This window comes from Bombus pascuorum, chromosome 6 (assembly GCF_905332965.1).
Source record: "Bombus pascuorum chromosome 6, iyBomPasc1.1, whole genome shotgun sequence".
Taxonomy (NCBI): Eukaryota; Metazoa; Arthropoda; class Insecta; order Hymenoptera; family Apidae; genus Bombus; species Bombus pascuorum.
Genome location: NC_083493.1, coordinates 3,494,266 through 3,514,101, shown reverse-complemented (window position 1 = coordinate 3,514,101; position 19,836 = coordinate 3,494,266). Strand labels below are relative to the sequence as shown.

The following is a 19,836-nucleotide window of genomic DNA, read 5'->3' as shown; positions in this document are numbered from 1 at the left end:
CATTCTGGTAAAAACTGCTCGTCACCGTTGGAATATCGAGTCGGTTGGCGAGAGCAACGACAAATACGTACAACCGACGACACAACATACGCGTTCCGTTTCTCGGAAGCCGGTTATACAATTACTTGCAGCTTACCTTGGCTCCTTCGTCACTCCTCGACGTGCTCCAGTTTAGCAGTTTAACGTTGCTCCGAGGTATACGAACGAAATGAATTTTTCTCGGAACTTCGAGCTGCGAGAAATTCAAAATTAAAAACTTTGTTCGTTGATTGAGGAAATTTAAGAACATTAAAATATATTTGAAGATTTAAAAAAAATGAAATTGTAAAAAATATATTAGTTCGAAAAATATTATCGCGAGAGCAGTTAATTATGAAGAACGGAAGAAGAATAAAAAATTCATATTTGGCTTAAAAAAGAAAATATTCCTTAGTTCATTTTAAGTTAGAATTTTTCGTTTGCTTGAACATTTGGTGACTATAACTGCAGGTCGTGGATAACTACTTGGGAAATCATTCTAAATTACAAGTTCACGTTACACCATATAATCTGACATCTGTTGTCATCTGCTTGCAGTGTTCATCAGACATTATTTGGTGTAATCTGTTCCTTTTTGAATAAAGAATAATATATCAAGACTTTGATAATATTTACAAACCAAAAGATTTACAGTCAAACTTTACAACTGCAAGATACTTTTACAATTTTCCACTGCTTCTGATTTATCAGATTCTTTTTTATTTCAAATAAATAATCGCGAGAAACATTAACGAATTTTAAACATAAGTAATTTTCTAGTTACTGGGTCTGCATAAAGAGAAAAAGAGATCCCTGTAAGGAATAGAAATAAATAAGAATCGTAAGGAATGGAAACGAGTTTTTGTGGTATCGGAGGCCGAGCCATGTTAGAACTAATTAATCATTCAAATGAGGCCAACAGACGGCACGCTTTTACTATGTTAATGATTTTTCTAATTTACCTGGTCAATGGCGTCCGGTCAATTAACTTTCGTCGTTATGGAACCTCCAAACTGCCACGTTACGCATTGTGCTTTTAAATTACCGAACGAACTTGACGTATACTTGGTATTACCAGCCGTGACAGAGCTCGAATCTGAAAATTATGCGCGCCTTTCCACGTCGATCGATTTGACTTATGACCAGAACCGTAATTTACTATTTACGAAGCCTGAACATAGTATGTTTTGGCTATCGTGAGAGTTGTCAGATGTGTTTTATTAAGAATGCATTATGATAATATCATTTTAATCTTCGACAAACCTGTTTCACACGTTCGATACAAACGTATAAAATCGTCTCGTTATTGTTGGTAAATGAGATTTTTTATTTGTACCAAAGAATTGTATAATTTGTAATCTACGAAGTTTTCCGTTTGTTAAATCTCTTATATTATGTCCACTTTTCTTGCGTGTAATTTCTACGACATATGAAATTCTTCGTTTGGTATATCATCAAGGTTGATTTTTTATCAACAGTTATACTTTTATCGAGTACACGTTGAAAAATATATGATTTTTATATTAAAATGGGAGAAATTTCGTTCGATCATTCATTAGTCGTCACATTTGAATAATTCGTTTCCCTCGCATCTTTTAACACAGTAAAGATTATATATCATTCAACTATTTTACTAGCATTCTATCTACATCTCTTAGCGGTTTAATTGTGGGGCATTAAAGAATTGGTTACATCATACACGAGAAACCTGTTTCCAATGAAACTATTTCTATGCATCTTTTTCTTATTTGATTACATTTCTAGCGGCTGGTTGCATTGCTAATGCTGAATTTTACATTAGAATTCGTGTCTCGTTATCCCTACTCTAGAGTAGCTTAAGCAATACTGATCTTTTAAAAATTAAACAAGACCACTTTTTAGTTGGCCAAGAATATCATACCAAACTTCATATATTAAGTTTCAAAGACATACAAAAATTTTACTCATAATATTTAATTACATAGAACTATGTGCAATCGTGTTACACCATAATCTTGCTCGCCATTTATCTCGTTTAACCACTAACTTCAAGATAAAATCCTCTCTATAAAATTCATCTAGATACTTTCAAACAACCTTATCCCACGATAATTTCATTTGATGGTTCCACAATTTATCAATCGTACTAATTACCTGACAGATTACACAGTTAAAAAGTTTAGTAACACCAGATCCGTATCGACTTCTATTTATCTCAACGTATTTGCTATCATGAATTTTGGTCCGGCAGCACGATGTTATACATATGTGACAGAGATAATTTTTCTTTTCATAGTCACAGCTGTTACAGATAAATTAAGAAAAAGAACGAAGCCTTGATCTGTCCGGAATAGCCTTAGTAGGAAAAATATTAACTGGTTCGTTTATCCAAAAACGTACATTGACTTTTCTTAAATCAAAATTTGTACATAATGTAAAAAATATAAAAAACATAATACGATCTGCTCTGGTTTTCGTTGCAATCTACTATGATAGCAAACATGTCAACAACAAAACTTTCCGACAAATTTAATCAACAAAATCAAAATTTATCCACATTGTAAAAAATATAAACAATATAATACGATCTGCTCTAGTTTTCGTTCCAATCATGGTATCAAACGTGTTAACAGCAAATGACAAAACTTTCCGACAAATTCAAGCCTATCAAATAGTCCTAGAGTAATCGAGGACATTCTCAAGCGTGCTCGGTAAATCGATTTCAATCGAATGAAAGTCGAGTCGAGAATCAGCGGTAAGTGGCTTTTTGACATTGTTCCGTTGGAAAGGAGTAGAATTGTCGGGCTGTCGCGTTAGACGGATGAAGGGCGGCCACCATCTTTGTGCAAGGGCGAGTCAACCTTTTAGAATCAAGGCCTAATGAAATTAACGAGGACCAGTGGTGCGTTGCCCTCGGGCCAGGTGGATCCCTGCCTCGCGATTACACCCCTGTCGTGCTGTGTCTTGCCGTGCCGTGCGGCAGGGTCGAAAAGTCACACCCCAGTCGCTTGGTGGTAACCAATCAAGGTCGAGAAATAAGTGAACTCGTTCGTACGCGGCGATTGGTTAAGTTTCCGGGACGTTGATTGCCCAGGAAATTGTGCGTGCGCGGGACTCTGCACGTGCGAACTTGGACCAACCGGCTCAAGGCTATTCTCACTTTTGCAAATTAAGGGCTTTTACGTATGGAATGCATGCAGGTTTTAACATGCGGGTTCGAGATCTCAGACTGGAACGGTAGCGTTGGTTTGTTTCAGCGTAGAGATAAAAATAAAACGATGAAAATAATTTTGCAAATAAAATATTCTTTTTCCGTGGTACAAGTTATGTAGTTTTTATTTTAATAGCGTTTTGCTGATCGTCAAGAATTGATATCTTTTGCAGAGGGTATTAAAGAGAAAAGATCTGTTATTAGGGTCAAGGTATTAAAGAGAAGTCTGATGGCTCATACTACTAACGACGAGCAATAAATTGATGTTTAATCAATGTAAATGGGGATAATTTTGTAAATGAAATATTTTTCTCTGTAGTACGATTATATCGCTTTATTTATTCCAATATCGTTTTCATAATCTGTGTATCGAATGAATAATCTTTATACAGATTGTTAGAGAGAAAAGGTTAACTTTTTATCGTTGATAAAAGTAACGAGAATTAATCTCGATCAATCTTTTCTAATGTGCAAGTAGAACAACAAACTTTTATTTTCGAGACACTCTTATATTCATCGCAAATTAAATCCTGATCGAAACTAGTCGTGGAAAGTGTCGGCAATTTTTCATTATACTAGGACACAGTATGAGAAACAGTTTGGAAAAGAAGAAACTGACATGTAATTCCGTATTCGAAAACGAGCATGGCTAAAGTAATGTCCGTAATAGAAACTTTATTCGAATAATTATTCAAACGCACCCTTATTACAACTTTGATTGATAATCAACCATGTAGCACTGTGAAATAAAAATATGACTAAACAAATGATCGGCTTGCAAGAGCAATTAAAACATCACGTTACTCTGGAGAGGATCTTTCGAGCGAGCACGTAAGTACTTGCGTACGTAACTCTTGAAAGATTATCTAAAAGCTGTGATGGAGGAGCGAACGGTAAACGTGAGGTGTATCTGTCGGCTGAATACAAGGAAAGTTTGACAGCTATTTACGTAACGTGAAATTTAGCCTTGAGCAATGATATTTGACGTGATAAAATCGACTGACGCATCGATCTACGAAATTTATCATTTTGACAAATGCGTAGACAAATATTTACTTTTGTCTATTTCTATGCGATTGTGATATTCTGTCTATCGCAACCTTTTACTTATGCATTTGTATCATGCTCTTTTGTTAGTTTCGTTCGTAGTAAATCATAGTATATTATGAAATCAGGAGTTTCGTGAACATGAGGTTTAAAGAAGATCAATTATGTTTGTGTCATATTTCTTGACAGGTTTTCAGACGTTATTAAATTCAAAATTAATTTCGCTTTTCTCTAAATATTCTTCTATGAATTGCCTTATGATTTTCTTTTTTTTTTTTGTAAATAATTAAGCTAATGTTACCTAATAGTTGACGTAACGTTATGTCAGATGTTACCCATAGGTAGTTTCTATTTTAGAGAATAAAAATTGAAATTAGAAGAATTTGTCCTTTGAAATGTTTCTTATCCTTAATTATTTTAAAAATTACTCCATCTATTTAATGCGAAAAAGACTTATTTTTTATTCAACCCATGTAGACTGTCAAAAAGAACTTTTTAAATTCGTTTCGTAACACGGTGAAAATTCGATCGAACCGGTCGATATATCGATATCCCAAAAAACAGGATCGCATCAGTTATCGGTATATCGAATCGGTATTAACAACTGCTGTCCCGTCTTAATTACAAAGCAACGAAACCGCTCGCGTCGATTAATTTGCGGTTCACACTATGTACACGCTTGCATCCGGCCGCGAATGTATTAATTTATCAATACACCTGTGTAATAATCGCGTTATGTAATCGTGTCATAAATCATAAATGTACGCGTTCAGCGGATCGACTCATTAAAATCATGGACATTGGCAATTGCATCCACTAGTAATGATTTCTCTAAACAACCCCGGGGCTATAGATAATAGCGAATCGTTGTGGATCATGGTTCGTGAAGTTTCTTCTCGTACGGGCGACGATTGATAAATCGACGATCACTCCGGAGTAATCGCCTTTTCTCTGGCTAACTTTTCACTGGCACCGACGTATATATTTCACCGACTGATCGCTTTCGCAACTTTTGCATTTTTTTCTCTTTTCTTCTCTTTTCTTTTTCTCCCACTGTTTCGATTTCTTAATAGAATTTTTACCTTTTAACAGCTTTGTTCGCCATCAATCTTGGCAAGTATCGCGGCGATAACGGTTTTATTACCAGCCTGAAATTAGCAACCAAACGTGATTATCGGAGTGATTAATGCAATTTGATGTAATCGTTCGATATAGCCATCCTTATGATTTTACTATGTTTGAAGAAGAATCGTTTCTGTATTCCGATTAATGCTGGTAATATTTCCTTTTGATATTTTAATTTCGTTTCACAATGTTTAAACTTGAAAGAGATTCTTTGCTACATTGAAATCACGTTCTTCTTTTTTTACCGCATACATAGAATGTTCTTTTAAATAGAAAAACAACACCTCTGACATTCCTCAATACTTCAATATTCTTAGCTAAATAGAATTATACATATACATTATACGTATACATATACAGGTATATATTAGTATTCAAATATGTATCTCAAATGCTATTCGCTGAAAAGAAACGAAATATGTAGTTTCTAGCTTTAGTTTACGTATCAGTGCTTTCCAAGAATACATATAATTTCTAATTACATCATTATAATTTCTAATTACAATGATTCATCTATAATTCATCGATGGGCGTTGCGTTATAAAAATATGAAAAGTAGGAAGTATAATTCTTTTGCAATATTTTGCTTTACGTTTTCTTTTTTCAAGCATGATTATAAATCTTTGCATAATTATTGGTGTTTTTGTTATTTCTAACAGAATCAGTTTCTTAAATATGTATTCATTCACTTCGTTATAAATCCTAGACTCGTAACGTTTGAAATTGCGTAGTTCCTCGCATTTTCTCATTAAAACATTCGAATCAAACTGAAGCTTTATTTTACAAATATTGTACTTTTATTATTATTTTACAGTAGATAAAGCCAAGGAAGGTTTAAACGTGAAAATAGCCGGATTCACGGATATACATACTCCTTTCTTCTCCTGCATGATTTTGTAATCGGGAAAAATGTAGCTATCACATCCGGTCATTAGCCGTTAAAATGATAATTGTGCTCCTGTTTTTTGTCACGCTATGAACAATTTTAATGCCGCTGGAACTTGATTCATGTAAAAACGTGTCGTATTCCTGCACTGAATGTTTCATTCAGAACCGATGGCTTAAATTGTTCTTGGACGAAGCACATATCTTATTTAGTAGATTGACCAGTTTTCTTTAATAACAGCTTAATGATACCTAACTCTTTTAACTCTTTTCTACTCGATTTTGAAAAACTACTCTGAAACTATTAAAGATTTCAGCTCAAGTATAGTATCATTTGAACTTTCCGAATTTCGAAACATTTTGTAAGAGAAACCTTTGATTAACTACGTAAGCAAACTAACCAGAAGAATAAGCTCATCTTTAGTTTTACACTATCAATAACTACTAAGACAAAAATCAATTTTGTGATATTTCTCTTTGCAAAAAGACTTAAGAAACAAACGCATAATATCCTACCATATGTTCAGTCAGAGACTCAGAAGCAAAATACTTGTTTCCCGCGCGTTATTTAAATTAAGGCCCATTATCGTGAACTTCCTGCCAATAACTTCTACGAAACGCATTCACGACCGCGTGTGGGTACATTCTCGGCAAATTACCGGAGATTTGCCTTCTGTCCTCCCCAATAGGATAGAAGCGTGCATCTGTACAGGTAGAGATTCCTTGTGCACCGTTTGACCATCGAAGTTGCTTCATTGACGGCCAACATGTTCCGGTCGTTGTGCTCCCGTTTGCTTCTCGATCGTTTCCGCTGGAATGAAAATTGTACCCCTTACACGAACCACGATCGCCATTAGCTACAACTAGTACGCGTGTAAAGGTGCTACCGAAGTGGCAATCTGTTCTTTCCTACATGCTCCATGACGATCCCCTTTCTTTTCTCTCTAAATTCTATTCAAACCTAATGTTTTGATATTTTGCAATGAAAGAATTGGCAATTTCTTTCCGGAATAATTTTTAGACATCTTTTAAGCACCTTTTTCAAGTGTTTGGAGATAGATATTTGCAGGACAAACTGTACAGTTTAATCGACAAATTCATTATCATATAATTATATATAATTTCAATTATATAAAATCTGCATTCAGGAAACCGTAAGTCATTCTACCGTAATAATATTACGACTTCCTAATGCAGATATGATTACTGCAACATGAAACATTTGCATTTTATCGATGAGATTAACAACATATGCTTTGCAATTAATTTTTTGTCTCTATGATTTTCAGTCTGGTTCTATTTCGAAAATATAAGATATAGCGAAAATTAAATATTTCTTTAAACGGTTTTTTCCATATTTTCCTGTGTCTTATAAGGAACTCGTGATGAATAAAAATAGAATTTTAAAAAAGTCATCGAATTCGAAGTAACACGCATGATATATTCTAGATTGCACGCATGCCAGAAACTTAACTGCAATAAGTTTATTCTTGAGCACCCTTGGGACGTTTTTAAATCTTGCTTGGATCGTATTTTCATATTTAATTAGACAGTAAATGACGAATGATTTATGCGTATTACGTATAGAAATCGCACAAGGATCGATGTTTGCTGCGCTGAAGTCTACCAGCGTTCAAAAAATAGAAACTTCAAGATATGCAAAATCTTTGACACGTGTGTGCGATAATGAGAGCGATAACGAGTAATGACAGAGCGAGGCTGTGTTAATGGATAGGTATATTTAATTCATCTTACTTTTAATGCCGCTGATTTCTTTGAAACTACTCGATTAACCATTGGAATGTGAAAATTACGGATAGAATATACTCTGGTTACCAGAAATCAGAAAATTAACGATTGATAGATGCTACTTGGTGTTATTAATATTGATTTGATATATAATTTAGTTAATTTGATTTGTCACAAGAAATTATTATAAAACAATTTGTTGCATTAAAATACAAGAACAGGACTGTATTAGAATATTTTTTAAATCCACGCATATTTGCGACACGAAGAAACAATTAGGAAATTTTCTTCTTCAGTTTTTCATTTCGATGCATCGTGAAAGAAGACAGAAAGTTTCAACAAGAGAAAATATTGCCACATAATTATCAACAGACTTCATGATCACGCGACGCGTTATCAAACTGTTCGCTAGATAATGTCACTCCATTGTAACTTTCCCAACAATATAACAGCATTCCAACGTGGAAACCCGCCCACGGTTTACCTTTTGCTACAATCTACCTGTCAGACGGTTGTTTCGTGCCCGAGATCCAATGATGTCAATGAAAGAAGTTTTATTCAGACTCCCGATCAAACAGCAGCGACGATTTATCGCTGTTCGAGAGCTTAATTGACTACCCACGCTTTGCAGTCCCGCTGATCCCATGTCTCCGGCAAACAATCATTCCTTCTCTTATCAATGAAAAATATTAAGTTGGAGTATCGTTGCGAAAATAATCTCGCAATGAGATTTTAATCATGATAAAGCATGATGATGTAAAAGTAGATAATTCCATTCTGTTTCTTTTTTGTTAATTAATCTTTACGTGTTGATAATATGAAAGTACAAAAGCTTGAAACTTTAATATTTTAAAAAATTTTCAGACGTACGAATGTTTATTAAGAATATAATACTCCAAAATTACCATCGATTTCAAAATTAATCTCAAATAAAAAAAATGAAAAACGAATCACGGTGTTTATCATCGTCCGCACAATTAAAGAAATCATTGTCACTATTATTTTCATTGCCACAAGTTAAGTCGTTACCACGAAAAATCGTCTGGCGTTAATTATCGCGTCTGATTATTGCTATGTTACAAACACTGTAATTAACATAAACGTAAGTCACATGTAGCCCTGCAGAAGCCATAGAACTAGCCGTTTTCATGGTTCTAGAAGTCGTGATCAAGGGTCTTAGCACTTTTGTTTGATCAACGCCGGTAATATATCCACGTTGGCCGGGTGACAAATTATCTGGTGGCGACTTCCTAGACGTTATCTCGGGCTAAAACAAGACAGCGCCGATCCCGGGATACAGAGGCGAGGATGTTGCCGTAGATACATGCCTTCTATACCGGTCCCTCGTCAAATAGAGTGTAAAGGATGAATGAAAATCTCATTAGTCGGCTAAATTTCGAATTTATACGGAGAATTTACGGCACGGTGGAGTTTTCTTTCTTTTTTTTTTTTTTTTTTTTTTAAATTCAGAATGATCACGCTTTCACTGTCATCCTGTGCTTTTACAACCGTCTTTTGTATCAGGCTTTGATTCCTGCGACATCTTGTTTGTTGCTTAGACCTCTACGTATGGATAAAAATGGAAGGATAATAACTTGAGAAAATAAGTGAATTATTACTGTCGATTTCTTAACTACGCCTCTATATAAACAGAATTAATTAGAATCGATTAAAAATCGATGTTATTTACTTGTAGTAACTACATATCGATTCCTACGAACTTTAATAACCTAGTGATAATATCTACCACCGTTCTTGATAACAAATTACTGGTAATATGTAAATCGAGGCACAATCTCCTCAGAGTAAAACGCAACGATAAAGAGAACATGGAGTTTAAAAAGGAAAAAAAGCGGAATGTTGGATTTTTTTCGAGTACACCCAACAATTTGCAAATCATCATCGTGAATGAATTTCAATATATAATTTCAGTCGCCATTCGTTGCATTGCCATTTAGTTAAGGTCGATAGCGAAAAGATCAAGTACTTTGGTAACTTTATCCTTTAGATTCTAAACAGAACGCATTTGTCATAATAGCGAAATATTTCGGCTTTTTTCTTTTTTCTTTTTTTAGCCAATTCGAATGTAGAGTCAACGAGGAGTCATTGCTGAAAAACGGCATCGATGAAAATGTCATAGAACCGTTTATTCCTGCCCGTGGCCGTTGAATTAACCGATACATGCCTTTGTAATTAACTCACGATCGATTGACCGATAGCGGTCTCATCGATGAGTGAGACCGTTTCACAATTCACATCGGCAAAAGGTTAAAACAACCCTCTATAATTACACGTTTTACAGGACTACGTTTTACCGTGACCAACGTAAGCAAAGCATGAGTTATTCCCATTAAATAAATTAATGCACCTTCCAGTGCCGTTACCGAGATGAAGATAACAGACTAAGATAACTTGAGAAACACTTCGAAGGTAGCCACAGCGTTCCATCCTTCTATTTTTTTTCTCTCGCTTCGAATGATTCCTCCTGACATTTGATATTACGATTGTGTACGATGGTCCGTGAACCACATGTAGCTTTCCAAGTAGACAAAGTAGGTAAAGTAAGTAAAGTAAAGAATCTTTAAACGAGTGGGATTGATAAAAATGAAAAAGAAAATAGCGTACTAGCTAGCGGTCGTGATCAATAATTGAATTCGATCGCCAAAAGCGTCGAATATTTAATTTCTCTACACTCAGTGTACTCGAATTGCAAAATTGATACGGTGAAAGTTAGAAAGTAAGGAAATATGTAATTTTAGTTCTTTCGCTGTTATAAAAATTATTAATGCATAAGTCTATGTATCTTTCGTTCAAATGTATCTTTCTTCGAGCTACGAAATTGTCTGGTCAGTTTCATCGACAGACTGCTTACCGTTACACGATTTTCTACCGCTTCATTCTCGAGATTACGATTTATAAGCGCGGAACAAATCCACGTCGACCTATTTGGTTCGCGTAGAAATTTATTACCCGCTTGACCCGGCCGATCGAGACGTCGTTGTGGATTGATTCTACTTGACAACTTGTTTGCACTCTCTTCCTCTTTCCCTCTCCTGCTGTGCCTTCTCTCTCTCTCTCTCTCTCTTTCTCTCTCTTTCATGTGTTTTCACATACACAAACGCTATACAAACGAATTACGAGTCAATCCAAATCAAATCTCAACCAGATAAATGGTATTGTATTATCACGTACGCGGGTATTCTATGATACAATAAATTTCACCAGATTTCTGCGGTAAGAATTGATATTTGTGATAACATGGAAATCAGAAAACTGAAAAATATTTTTACTATCCCTAATTATGATATTTCAAACATTTAAAAATATTTTGATGGTGACAAAGTTCTTGCTAAATATTTCCAATGTTTAGAGAAGCTGTTGCGTTCAAAATTAAGGCGCTAACACCAATACTACGTACAATATACTATGAACCTATGTTCCACTCGAAACATCGAAAGCGGAACGGAACTTTTATACGTAAAACCTAAACATTATACGAAAATAAAGGACGATAAAAAAGCGGCATACTTCGTTGTCGTATTACAATATTTTTCAGCAACAATTTCGAAGATATCGGTTTAAAACTAGCGTTCGTTTTAAACGGCTATAAACCATAGGTATACCTCATGATCGAGCGAAGCCAACGATGAAGAGCTTCAAGTTATAAGTTGACCATCGATTTGCCTTGTAATAACACAGCTTTGTCCGAACCCCGCAGCCTTATATTAAGCATTCCAGAGCAACGATGCAATAATGCGGGACTATCGGTGCATAGAAACGAAAACAGGACGAGGTACGGCGAATTTAAAATATTTCGCGGAGGATATTGCTCCGATATCATGGTTGTGCACCTATACAGATAGACTTGGACCGGGTATAAGGTAATTTCAGAAGAACCTACGGTTTTGGTATTCCTTATCGGCCACTCGTTAAACCCTCTTTGACCTTTTACGGGAACAGAACACTGTATTCTTACGTGGATTATTGCGTTCCTTTCATCAACGGAGCAACATTAATCGGACAATATTTTGCGAAATTTATTTCTTTCGCTGTTTCGAATATTATTTTCATTTTTTGTGATCTCAGAAAATGAACATGGAGAATAGAATATGGGGAACAGAAAATGACAATGAAGACGTGGGAAGCAGAAAACAAAGCATTAGATATGTACGATATGTATGATATAAATAATATGATATAAATAACACGCCTGATGTATCTCAAAGCTTGCATTTATAAAACTAACATGTGTTTACTATATAAATAATATCGAGCACTTCGCCGAACATTTAACTGATTGTATCAACAAGTTTAAACACCTGGTTTTTAAAAACACCTTTACATTCATCGTATCCTGAGAAACATCGTTAAACACGAGGCTAAGATTCACAGGCATCGATCTAAAATGCCATATTTCAATTGCTTAGAATTTCAAAAAAACAATCAGAAATTTCTTAAACCTTACATGGTACCGCAGTCTCGATATCCTTCGATACGTTTTAATCGATGAACGTTCATTAGTACATCGACTTCATTTGCATCGTAAATTAAAATGTTGAACCACTTTCTCGTCCCAGTACATCGGTTAATTGGTTTCCAATCATTGAAACGCATAATTCTCAGATGTAAACGTGGGTTGTTCGTTTGTTGTAGACATGAAACCATCGGACAGGAGTGAGAAGGCGATGCTAAGTGGGAACGCGCAGCCTTCGGACGTGTTCTGTTCGGTTCCAGGACGATTATCGTTACTAAGCAGCACCAGCAAGTACAAAGTTACGGTAGCCGAGGTACAAAGACGACTATCGCCACCGGAATGCTTAAACGCGAGCCTCCTCGGTGGAGTCTTACGGAGGTAAGATATTGCTTTGAAACTGTCACTGTCTGTACCAGCTCCTCGTTTGCATAATACAATTTTATAAGGAGATTAGCCCCGTCCATAGTAAGACAGTGACGCGACGTTGTTACACGACGTGCCGTTACACTCCGAACGACGAACCATCGTGAAAGCCCCAGCTCTTTCACTGAAACATTCGATGCAACTATGGATTTTTCACTTTGTTTTAAAGGCTATTTCAACATTATTTTAGTTCTGTAACGTACGATGTAAAAAATTTAATATAGCGCATTAAACTTCATATCGGTAGTATAATATTAACGCAGATAATTAAAAATTATAATCGAGTTGAATTTGTAACTGTACGATATACTAAAGTTGATCTCATCGCTACTTACGCGTGGTAATCGAAATCTAGAAATTGAATTATCTGGCGGCACATAAACTACCATTTCCTCTTACTCAAATTAAGTAGTACGTATTAAGTATTTTAACGGTATCGCTTGATGCTCACCGATACATTATCTAAAGAGAGACGCGTAGGAACGATGCGAAACACGAGACACCGTGTTGCTGTGAATAACATAAACACTTCCGGACATTTGTTGTTAGCGGTAGAAACATCCGAGAGGGTTATACCATCGTAAGGGAACAATGGCCTGGACCAGGGAATAGTCACGGAATAACCAGAGAATAGTCAAAGAATCGAGATACCGATACGTTTAACCGTTACGAGACTTCATCCAGTCAGTTAATTAATAAACGTGCGTTCGCTTCATTCGGCCACCTCTTACTCGAGCACGGACAGCCGGCTGATTTATGAGTTTCTCCCTTGGAAGCGGGAAGAGCCGTTCTTTATCTGATTCACCATTTTACTCGGCCAGAACATTATCCGTTGCGCAATGCTTTATCACCAAAGGCGTGGATAAATCACCGGTACCTACGGCCGGATGTATCTCACGCACGTGAAACGTATACATATAGTATAAACGCAAACTCGTACGTGGATCAGTATATGACGCACGCGGTGTGTTCGACTTTTTGCTCGAGAAATCGCCGATTACAAACGAAAGAGAGATCTGACTGATTGTGAGATTTAACTCGGAGCTACGTATAGCCAGCCGTAATAAATAGTAATAGAAAGTTGTTCGTCTTTGTCGCTTCTGATACGCGAGACTTTAACGGCCACGTGGAGGAAACAGTGATGCGAGTCAATGCTTCCACGTTCGCGGAAATACGAAGGTTTGATTGCCGTGTTTAAATGGAGGGTAATATGATTTAACGTGTCTGCGTCTGGATAATTTCTGTACGACGTATCAAAGTTATTAGAGATTATAATTTTTATGGGATCTAAGTGAAGAATTACTGCCAACTGTAATATTTTGTTATTATAAGCAAACAGAATTCTGGTCGTAAGGATTTAACATTGATGGTCGTTGCTATATCTATATAATCGTGAGTGATCGATCAGTGGATGAATAACGATCCACAACTCACGAAGGCAAAACATCGAATACCGTTACCATGCTTTAACGTTAACAACAAAATTAATCACAAAGCGCTAAACAAGAATTTCAATCACTGGACACAACCGTCACAAAACCATTACGAAACCTTAGACCCGTGTTTGCCTTTTTTGAATTCATAAACCTTCTTCATACAAAACACTCGTGAATGCTTCGAATCATTCAGAAATCCATGCTTCTCTCGTCGCGGCTGTAACAAGCACCGATCAAACGAACAAAAACAGTTGTAACGTTCTCCACCCGCCTACGCGCGCGAACTCGTAGATGGCTAACTACCCATAAAACGTAGCCCACGGCCTCTCGCGGTTAGGATTATCCGCGGATCGAACCTCAGCAAATTCCACGAGCGTGCGAGCTGGATAAGTGGGGGTGGAGGAAAAAAGGAGAACGCTGAATAAACTGCCAATAAAGCGGCCGATCTATCCCCGATGCAAATGAGACATTAATAATTGCATAGCTTCGAGTGTCAATTCCTGGTTGTACGAGCAGCCCTCGGGCTGGCAGCGTTACATTCGACGCACACCGCAGACCGCGACGATATAATTCATCCATTCGAATAGCGATCTGGCTGATAATTACACGCGCCGGGTTCTCTTGCCACCATACATTTCTACCGTGCCCATCTGCCTTTCTTTTGTCTCTCGTGTCCGCCTCTCTCCACCTCGCCAATCCTCATAGCCAACTCCTGTTCCTCCGCGACGCGTTCTCTACCTTCACGATGGATTAAGGTTTACGATAGACACGACTTCTACGCTACGAGTCAAAGAGAACGATCATGCGTTCGTTTCCGAGACGCAGCCATTTCCAAATTGCCAGTTGCTCTGCTGAAGTTATAATCGCAGCTCGCCCGATCGACCCCCTCGCGAGGATGACGTTTAAATATTTTATTAACCGTCGAAACGCGCGACGATTCTGAAACTCGCCTCTGCGATGATGATTTTAAAGCGGAACTAAGGGAACAATTTTAGGAAACTTAGGGGGTTGCTAGTTCGGTCGACTTGTATGTGATCAAGGATTTTAATACATGAGTACGGTACTTTTATTGGGTGCAAGGAAAAAATATATGAATATCGATGATTATAATTGATTCTGATGTGACTATAGTACAGTTTAGCGACTGTTCTTATTCATAAAGGTATAAGCTTCGTGTGAGCTGCTACATTAATTTAAATCAACACGCGTTCAGTTTTGACAAAGTGGACTCCCGAGAAAAATAAAATATCCCGTAAAATTAGATGAATTGTAATTTTTCTTACTTCCTTAGCTGTTATTAAATAAGATTATGTATCACACTCCCCTCGGATATAAAAAAAGATAAACTCGTACGGGTCATAAGCTGTAAGCGCAATTGACATTTTAACTTTTTTTTACGATGACAGAACGCCACTAACTTCTTTTCGCATTTAAATTACGAGTGATTATGTCTGAAAAGCTATTCAGATTCCACGGTGTATCGTATAATGATCGTGCAAATGTTTGTCGAAGTGGTGCAAAAAGTTTACGCACCTCGTAGCCGGGAAACGTAACTACACGCGCGTTTTTCACGCGGCAATCGTAAAAGTCCTTTCGAACGTATGTTTTATTCATAATTTCACGTTTCATTTTCGTATCTGACCGTTCCCACAATTGGTTAACGACTTTTCAAATTACTGTCGAGTACCAAACAATTTTGCATTGTAATTTTTGTGTTTTAACGCGAAACATCGTCGACAATAAGACATAGTTATCATTAGTTTCAGCAACCACGAAAGTCATCTGTAAAACTAAATACATACGTCTCTTAAGCAATATACAAATGGCACGAAGTTTTAAACTTTATGATCGGATAATCTTTACTTGCCAATTTTAATTTTCTTTCGATAACTAAAGATTTCTCTCATGGTGAACGTCTATGTTATTTGTAAAATTTAAAGAGATTTTGAAAACTTTATAATTATATAGCTAGCGCTGCTTAAAATTATCGTTCTTTTAACATTTCTTAAGCATTTTAAAACATAAGCATAAAAAGAAACGGCGATAGCTTCTTAATTTGAATAGATAGTGTAAACGATAACAGTTACATTGAGAAATTATTTTTAAATGGTTATTTGATAGCACCATAAATTTTCTTACATTTTTCCTCCCCCTTGTTTATCTATTTCTTCTACTTTCTCCTCTTTCGAATTACGTTGCATCTTTATGACCAAACGGAGTTTTACGATCGACAGTTATATTACATTTCAAAAGATCCTCTAGATACGATTGTTTGTACTAGGAATGTCGGATAATTTAAGCATCACCGATTATTTGAAAAAAGATTGATGTTCATTTGTCGGTCGTATTACAGATTGTTTTCTTCGTCTATTATCTTTTATCGCTTCGTTCGAGCACTCGTAGTCACAGGATTTATTGCGGTTTCGAAAAAATAGCACGGTTCAAATAGTTCAAATTAAATCATTTAAAAAACGCTTGAGGAATAAAAAATTGCTGCGAATAATTAAATAACATATTAACTCCTAACAATAAATTACTTTAAACTCATGCAATCTTATTCGCTAAAGAAAAAAGAAGATATCAAATTTATCTAATTCAACCTGTAGTTCATAAAATCGTCAACTACGTTTGTACAACAACAAATTAGAGAGTTTTTGGTCCTAAAAATTTGCCTTTCTCCTCTTTCTACTTCCTTGAGTTTTTCTCTCGCTTTTTGTTACTACTTATATTAATATACTCGAAGCACAAAAAATAACAAATATTAGTGGAGAACACTTAAATAAAATTATATCAATTTTTTAAGGATGAAAAGATACATTTTCTTTATAAAAACAATGTTCTCCTATATCTGATAATTTTTATACTACTTTTTCACTCTATAATAAATTCGATCGCGAAGGATTCATTGATTTATCAACAGCACTCGACAGTCGCAGAGTTTGACGATTAACGATGCCAGTAGTCGAGGACGTCTCGAGTAATCAGGGGTGTTGCAGGGTGTCCTAAAGTTCATATCGGGGGAGAATCGAGTAGGGAAGGGCGCGAAGAAGATCGTGGAAATCTCGGGGAAGCAGATCGCTGAAGAAGAGCGAGAATCGTTCTCGGGACAAGACTGTGTAATGAGTGGAGAATTGCTCTCGTCACGTACAAAGGAATCACTATATAATAAATATATGGGGATACTGTCATCACGCGAATTGCTCGAAAATAGCGTGAAACACTCGCGGGCGAGTCGAATGGAAGGACGAACGCACAAGTGGAAGGACATCGGGTTGCATAAAACGAAGTTCTCTTTGGATTACGGGGCAGTGGTAAATGTCCTGACACCGATGATAATTACACAGTTTATGTCAGGATAATCGTGCTTTAATGCACACGCCGTGAGAAACGATATATTTTTATCAGCGAGTGTTAATTGCGACGAGAGAAGAACCGTGACATTAACAGGATGCGTACGTGCTTTTAACTGGTCACGAGGAAATACCTGAACCAACGATATCGCGTTAGTGACTTATAACGCGTGACTCTTTGGTTAAATTCAATCTTCCGTTAATTTAGTAGATTTTTTTATGCAAAGTAATTTTTATTTACGCAACAGTACAAAATTCTTCGAAGAGTTCGAATTTATACTTTATATTTGCATTCTTACGGAGATTCGTAGTTGTTTTAGAATTTAAAAAAGACGCTTTCTATATTTTAAGTAGACATTAAATGAAAATTACTAGTCACGTGATATTTCAACGCTATCTGTATATAAATCTATGAGAAAGAATATTATAAATTTCATCTATCAGAACCGAATACAAACACCAGCGATATAAAATAGAATACGTCACTTCTCGAAATCGAGAACAATAAACCAGAAAATAAAAATCTCGTATCGTCCAGTTGAAATTCAATCAAAGCTTTCAGTTCGACTGGTTCTACAATGAAACATCAAAAGATACAAAAAAAGGAACGTTTGATCGTCCGTGGAGGCAGCACAACGCACAACAGGTTTATCGTGACCAGTAAAACGCTATCTGATCCCCGAAACTATAAACGTTCACAAATTACCTGAGGAATTTCTCTGGAACGAAGGTACACTTCTAAATCAAGTTTCAGTCGGTATATACGGCCGCATCGATGGGGGTTACAACGTGTATAAATTATAGATAAAAGATGATATCGTTGTGTTTACATTGATGCTTCCAAAATCCTCCCAAGGAACTATCATCGAAACGTACATTATTATTTACATGTATTCGGACGAAGTGTACCTGCAAATTAATGAAAAACTAATGATTAGAAGCATTAGTTTCTGGACTTACTATTACGTCGTTGCTTGATAAATGAAGATCGCAGGAGAAAAATTTGATAACTACAATTTTGTTAGCAGACTATACATTTATAAACTAGAAATTAAATAATCTACAGATAAAGAGTTCTACAATTTCGTTAATCCATATTAGCTTTTAAAAATCAATTTTATCTGGTTTATAATGTTCCATATTACGTAAGTGTAATGATCATGATAGATAAAATCATTACAGATTCTTTCGTCCATTATTTAGCGATTAAATTACATCTTGTCAAGGACGTGTAAGTGTCCGGATATTTTTGAGCGATAGGATATTCCAGAGTGTAGATCCTTTCGGCAGATATATTTAAAAAAATTCGTAGCGGTAAAGTGTATTAATTGCCGAGTGAAGCGAAAGATTACCGGATGAACCGGCTACTCAAGCCGAACAAAGGTAGCCGATGTGTATAGGTACGTATTACCGTTATATTTCGGTCCACGAATGATGGATGAATAGGGTGTGTTAAGAAGTGCTATCGAATTCTCCAAGATATTCCGCGAAATATACTCGAGAGCCTGTGAAAGGTTTTAGGCTGTTCTTCAAGTAGACGTGAGAGTTTCGTCGTCGTTCTTTTCGATATTTTTGACGTCTTTCCTTGTGAAATGTTTACTCTGTTCTGTTTGAATATTTCTATTCGTAGATCATTTTGCACATTTAAATAGAGCTGTAAGGAAAAAAAAAACGATGGAATTATGGTATGATCGTATGTTTGTGTGAGATAAAGTATGTAATAGAATTAGAATGAGAATTAAACGGCTTATGAGTCGTCTTCGTAACCTTAATTGAGTGCTGGAATCATATGTATTTAACCTTGAAATTATATTTTTCTCAAAATTTTTCAAAAACATTTTAACGTGTGATTAATTTTTTATCCAAGCAATTTGTAAGATAGTTGGAATTTTTTGCAACACGTGAATGCGTATACTTTTGAAAGTAGTATCCTGCTCGGCAAACGACTTACAAAGCTAAGTTACTCAATCGTCGATGGATGACACGCGTAGTTACGGATTATGTTAATTTTCTTGTTTCTCTATCTCCCTCCCTCCTTCTTTCTAGTTGCTTGTCGATTCCTTTTTTCTTCCGTCAAAGATCAAGGCACAGATGATTAATGGGGCAATTCCATTTCGAAATTTCAGCGCTCTAAAGCGA

At 36.1% G+C, this 19,836-nt stretch overlaps 1 protein-coding gene across 5 annotated transcripts in view; it reads left to right on the top strand.

The window, feature by feature from the left end:
- LOC132908009 (transcription factor AP-2-epsilon) overlaps window positions 1–19,836 on the top strand; it is a 202,637-nt gene that overhangs the window by 170,516 nt on the left and 12,285 nt on the right. For all 5 annotated transcript variants that reach the window (XM_060961526.1, XM_060961525.1, XM_060961523.1 and 2 more), the window contains one exon: window positions 12,668–12,866. In XM_060961526.1, the coding sequence (XP_060817509.1) occupies window positions 12,668–12,866 (199 nt within the window). The remainder of the gene's footprint in view (window positions 1–12,667; window positions 12,867–19,836) is intronic.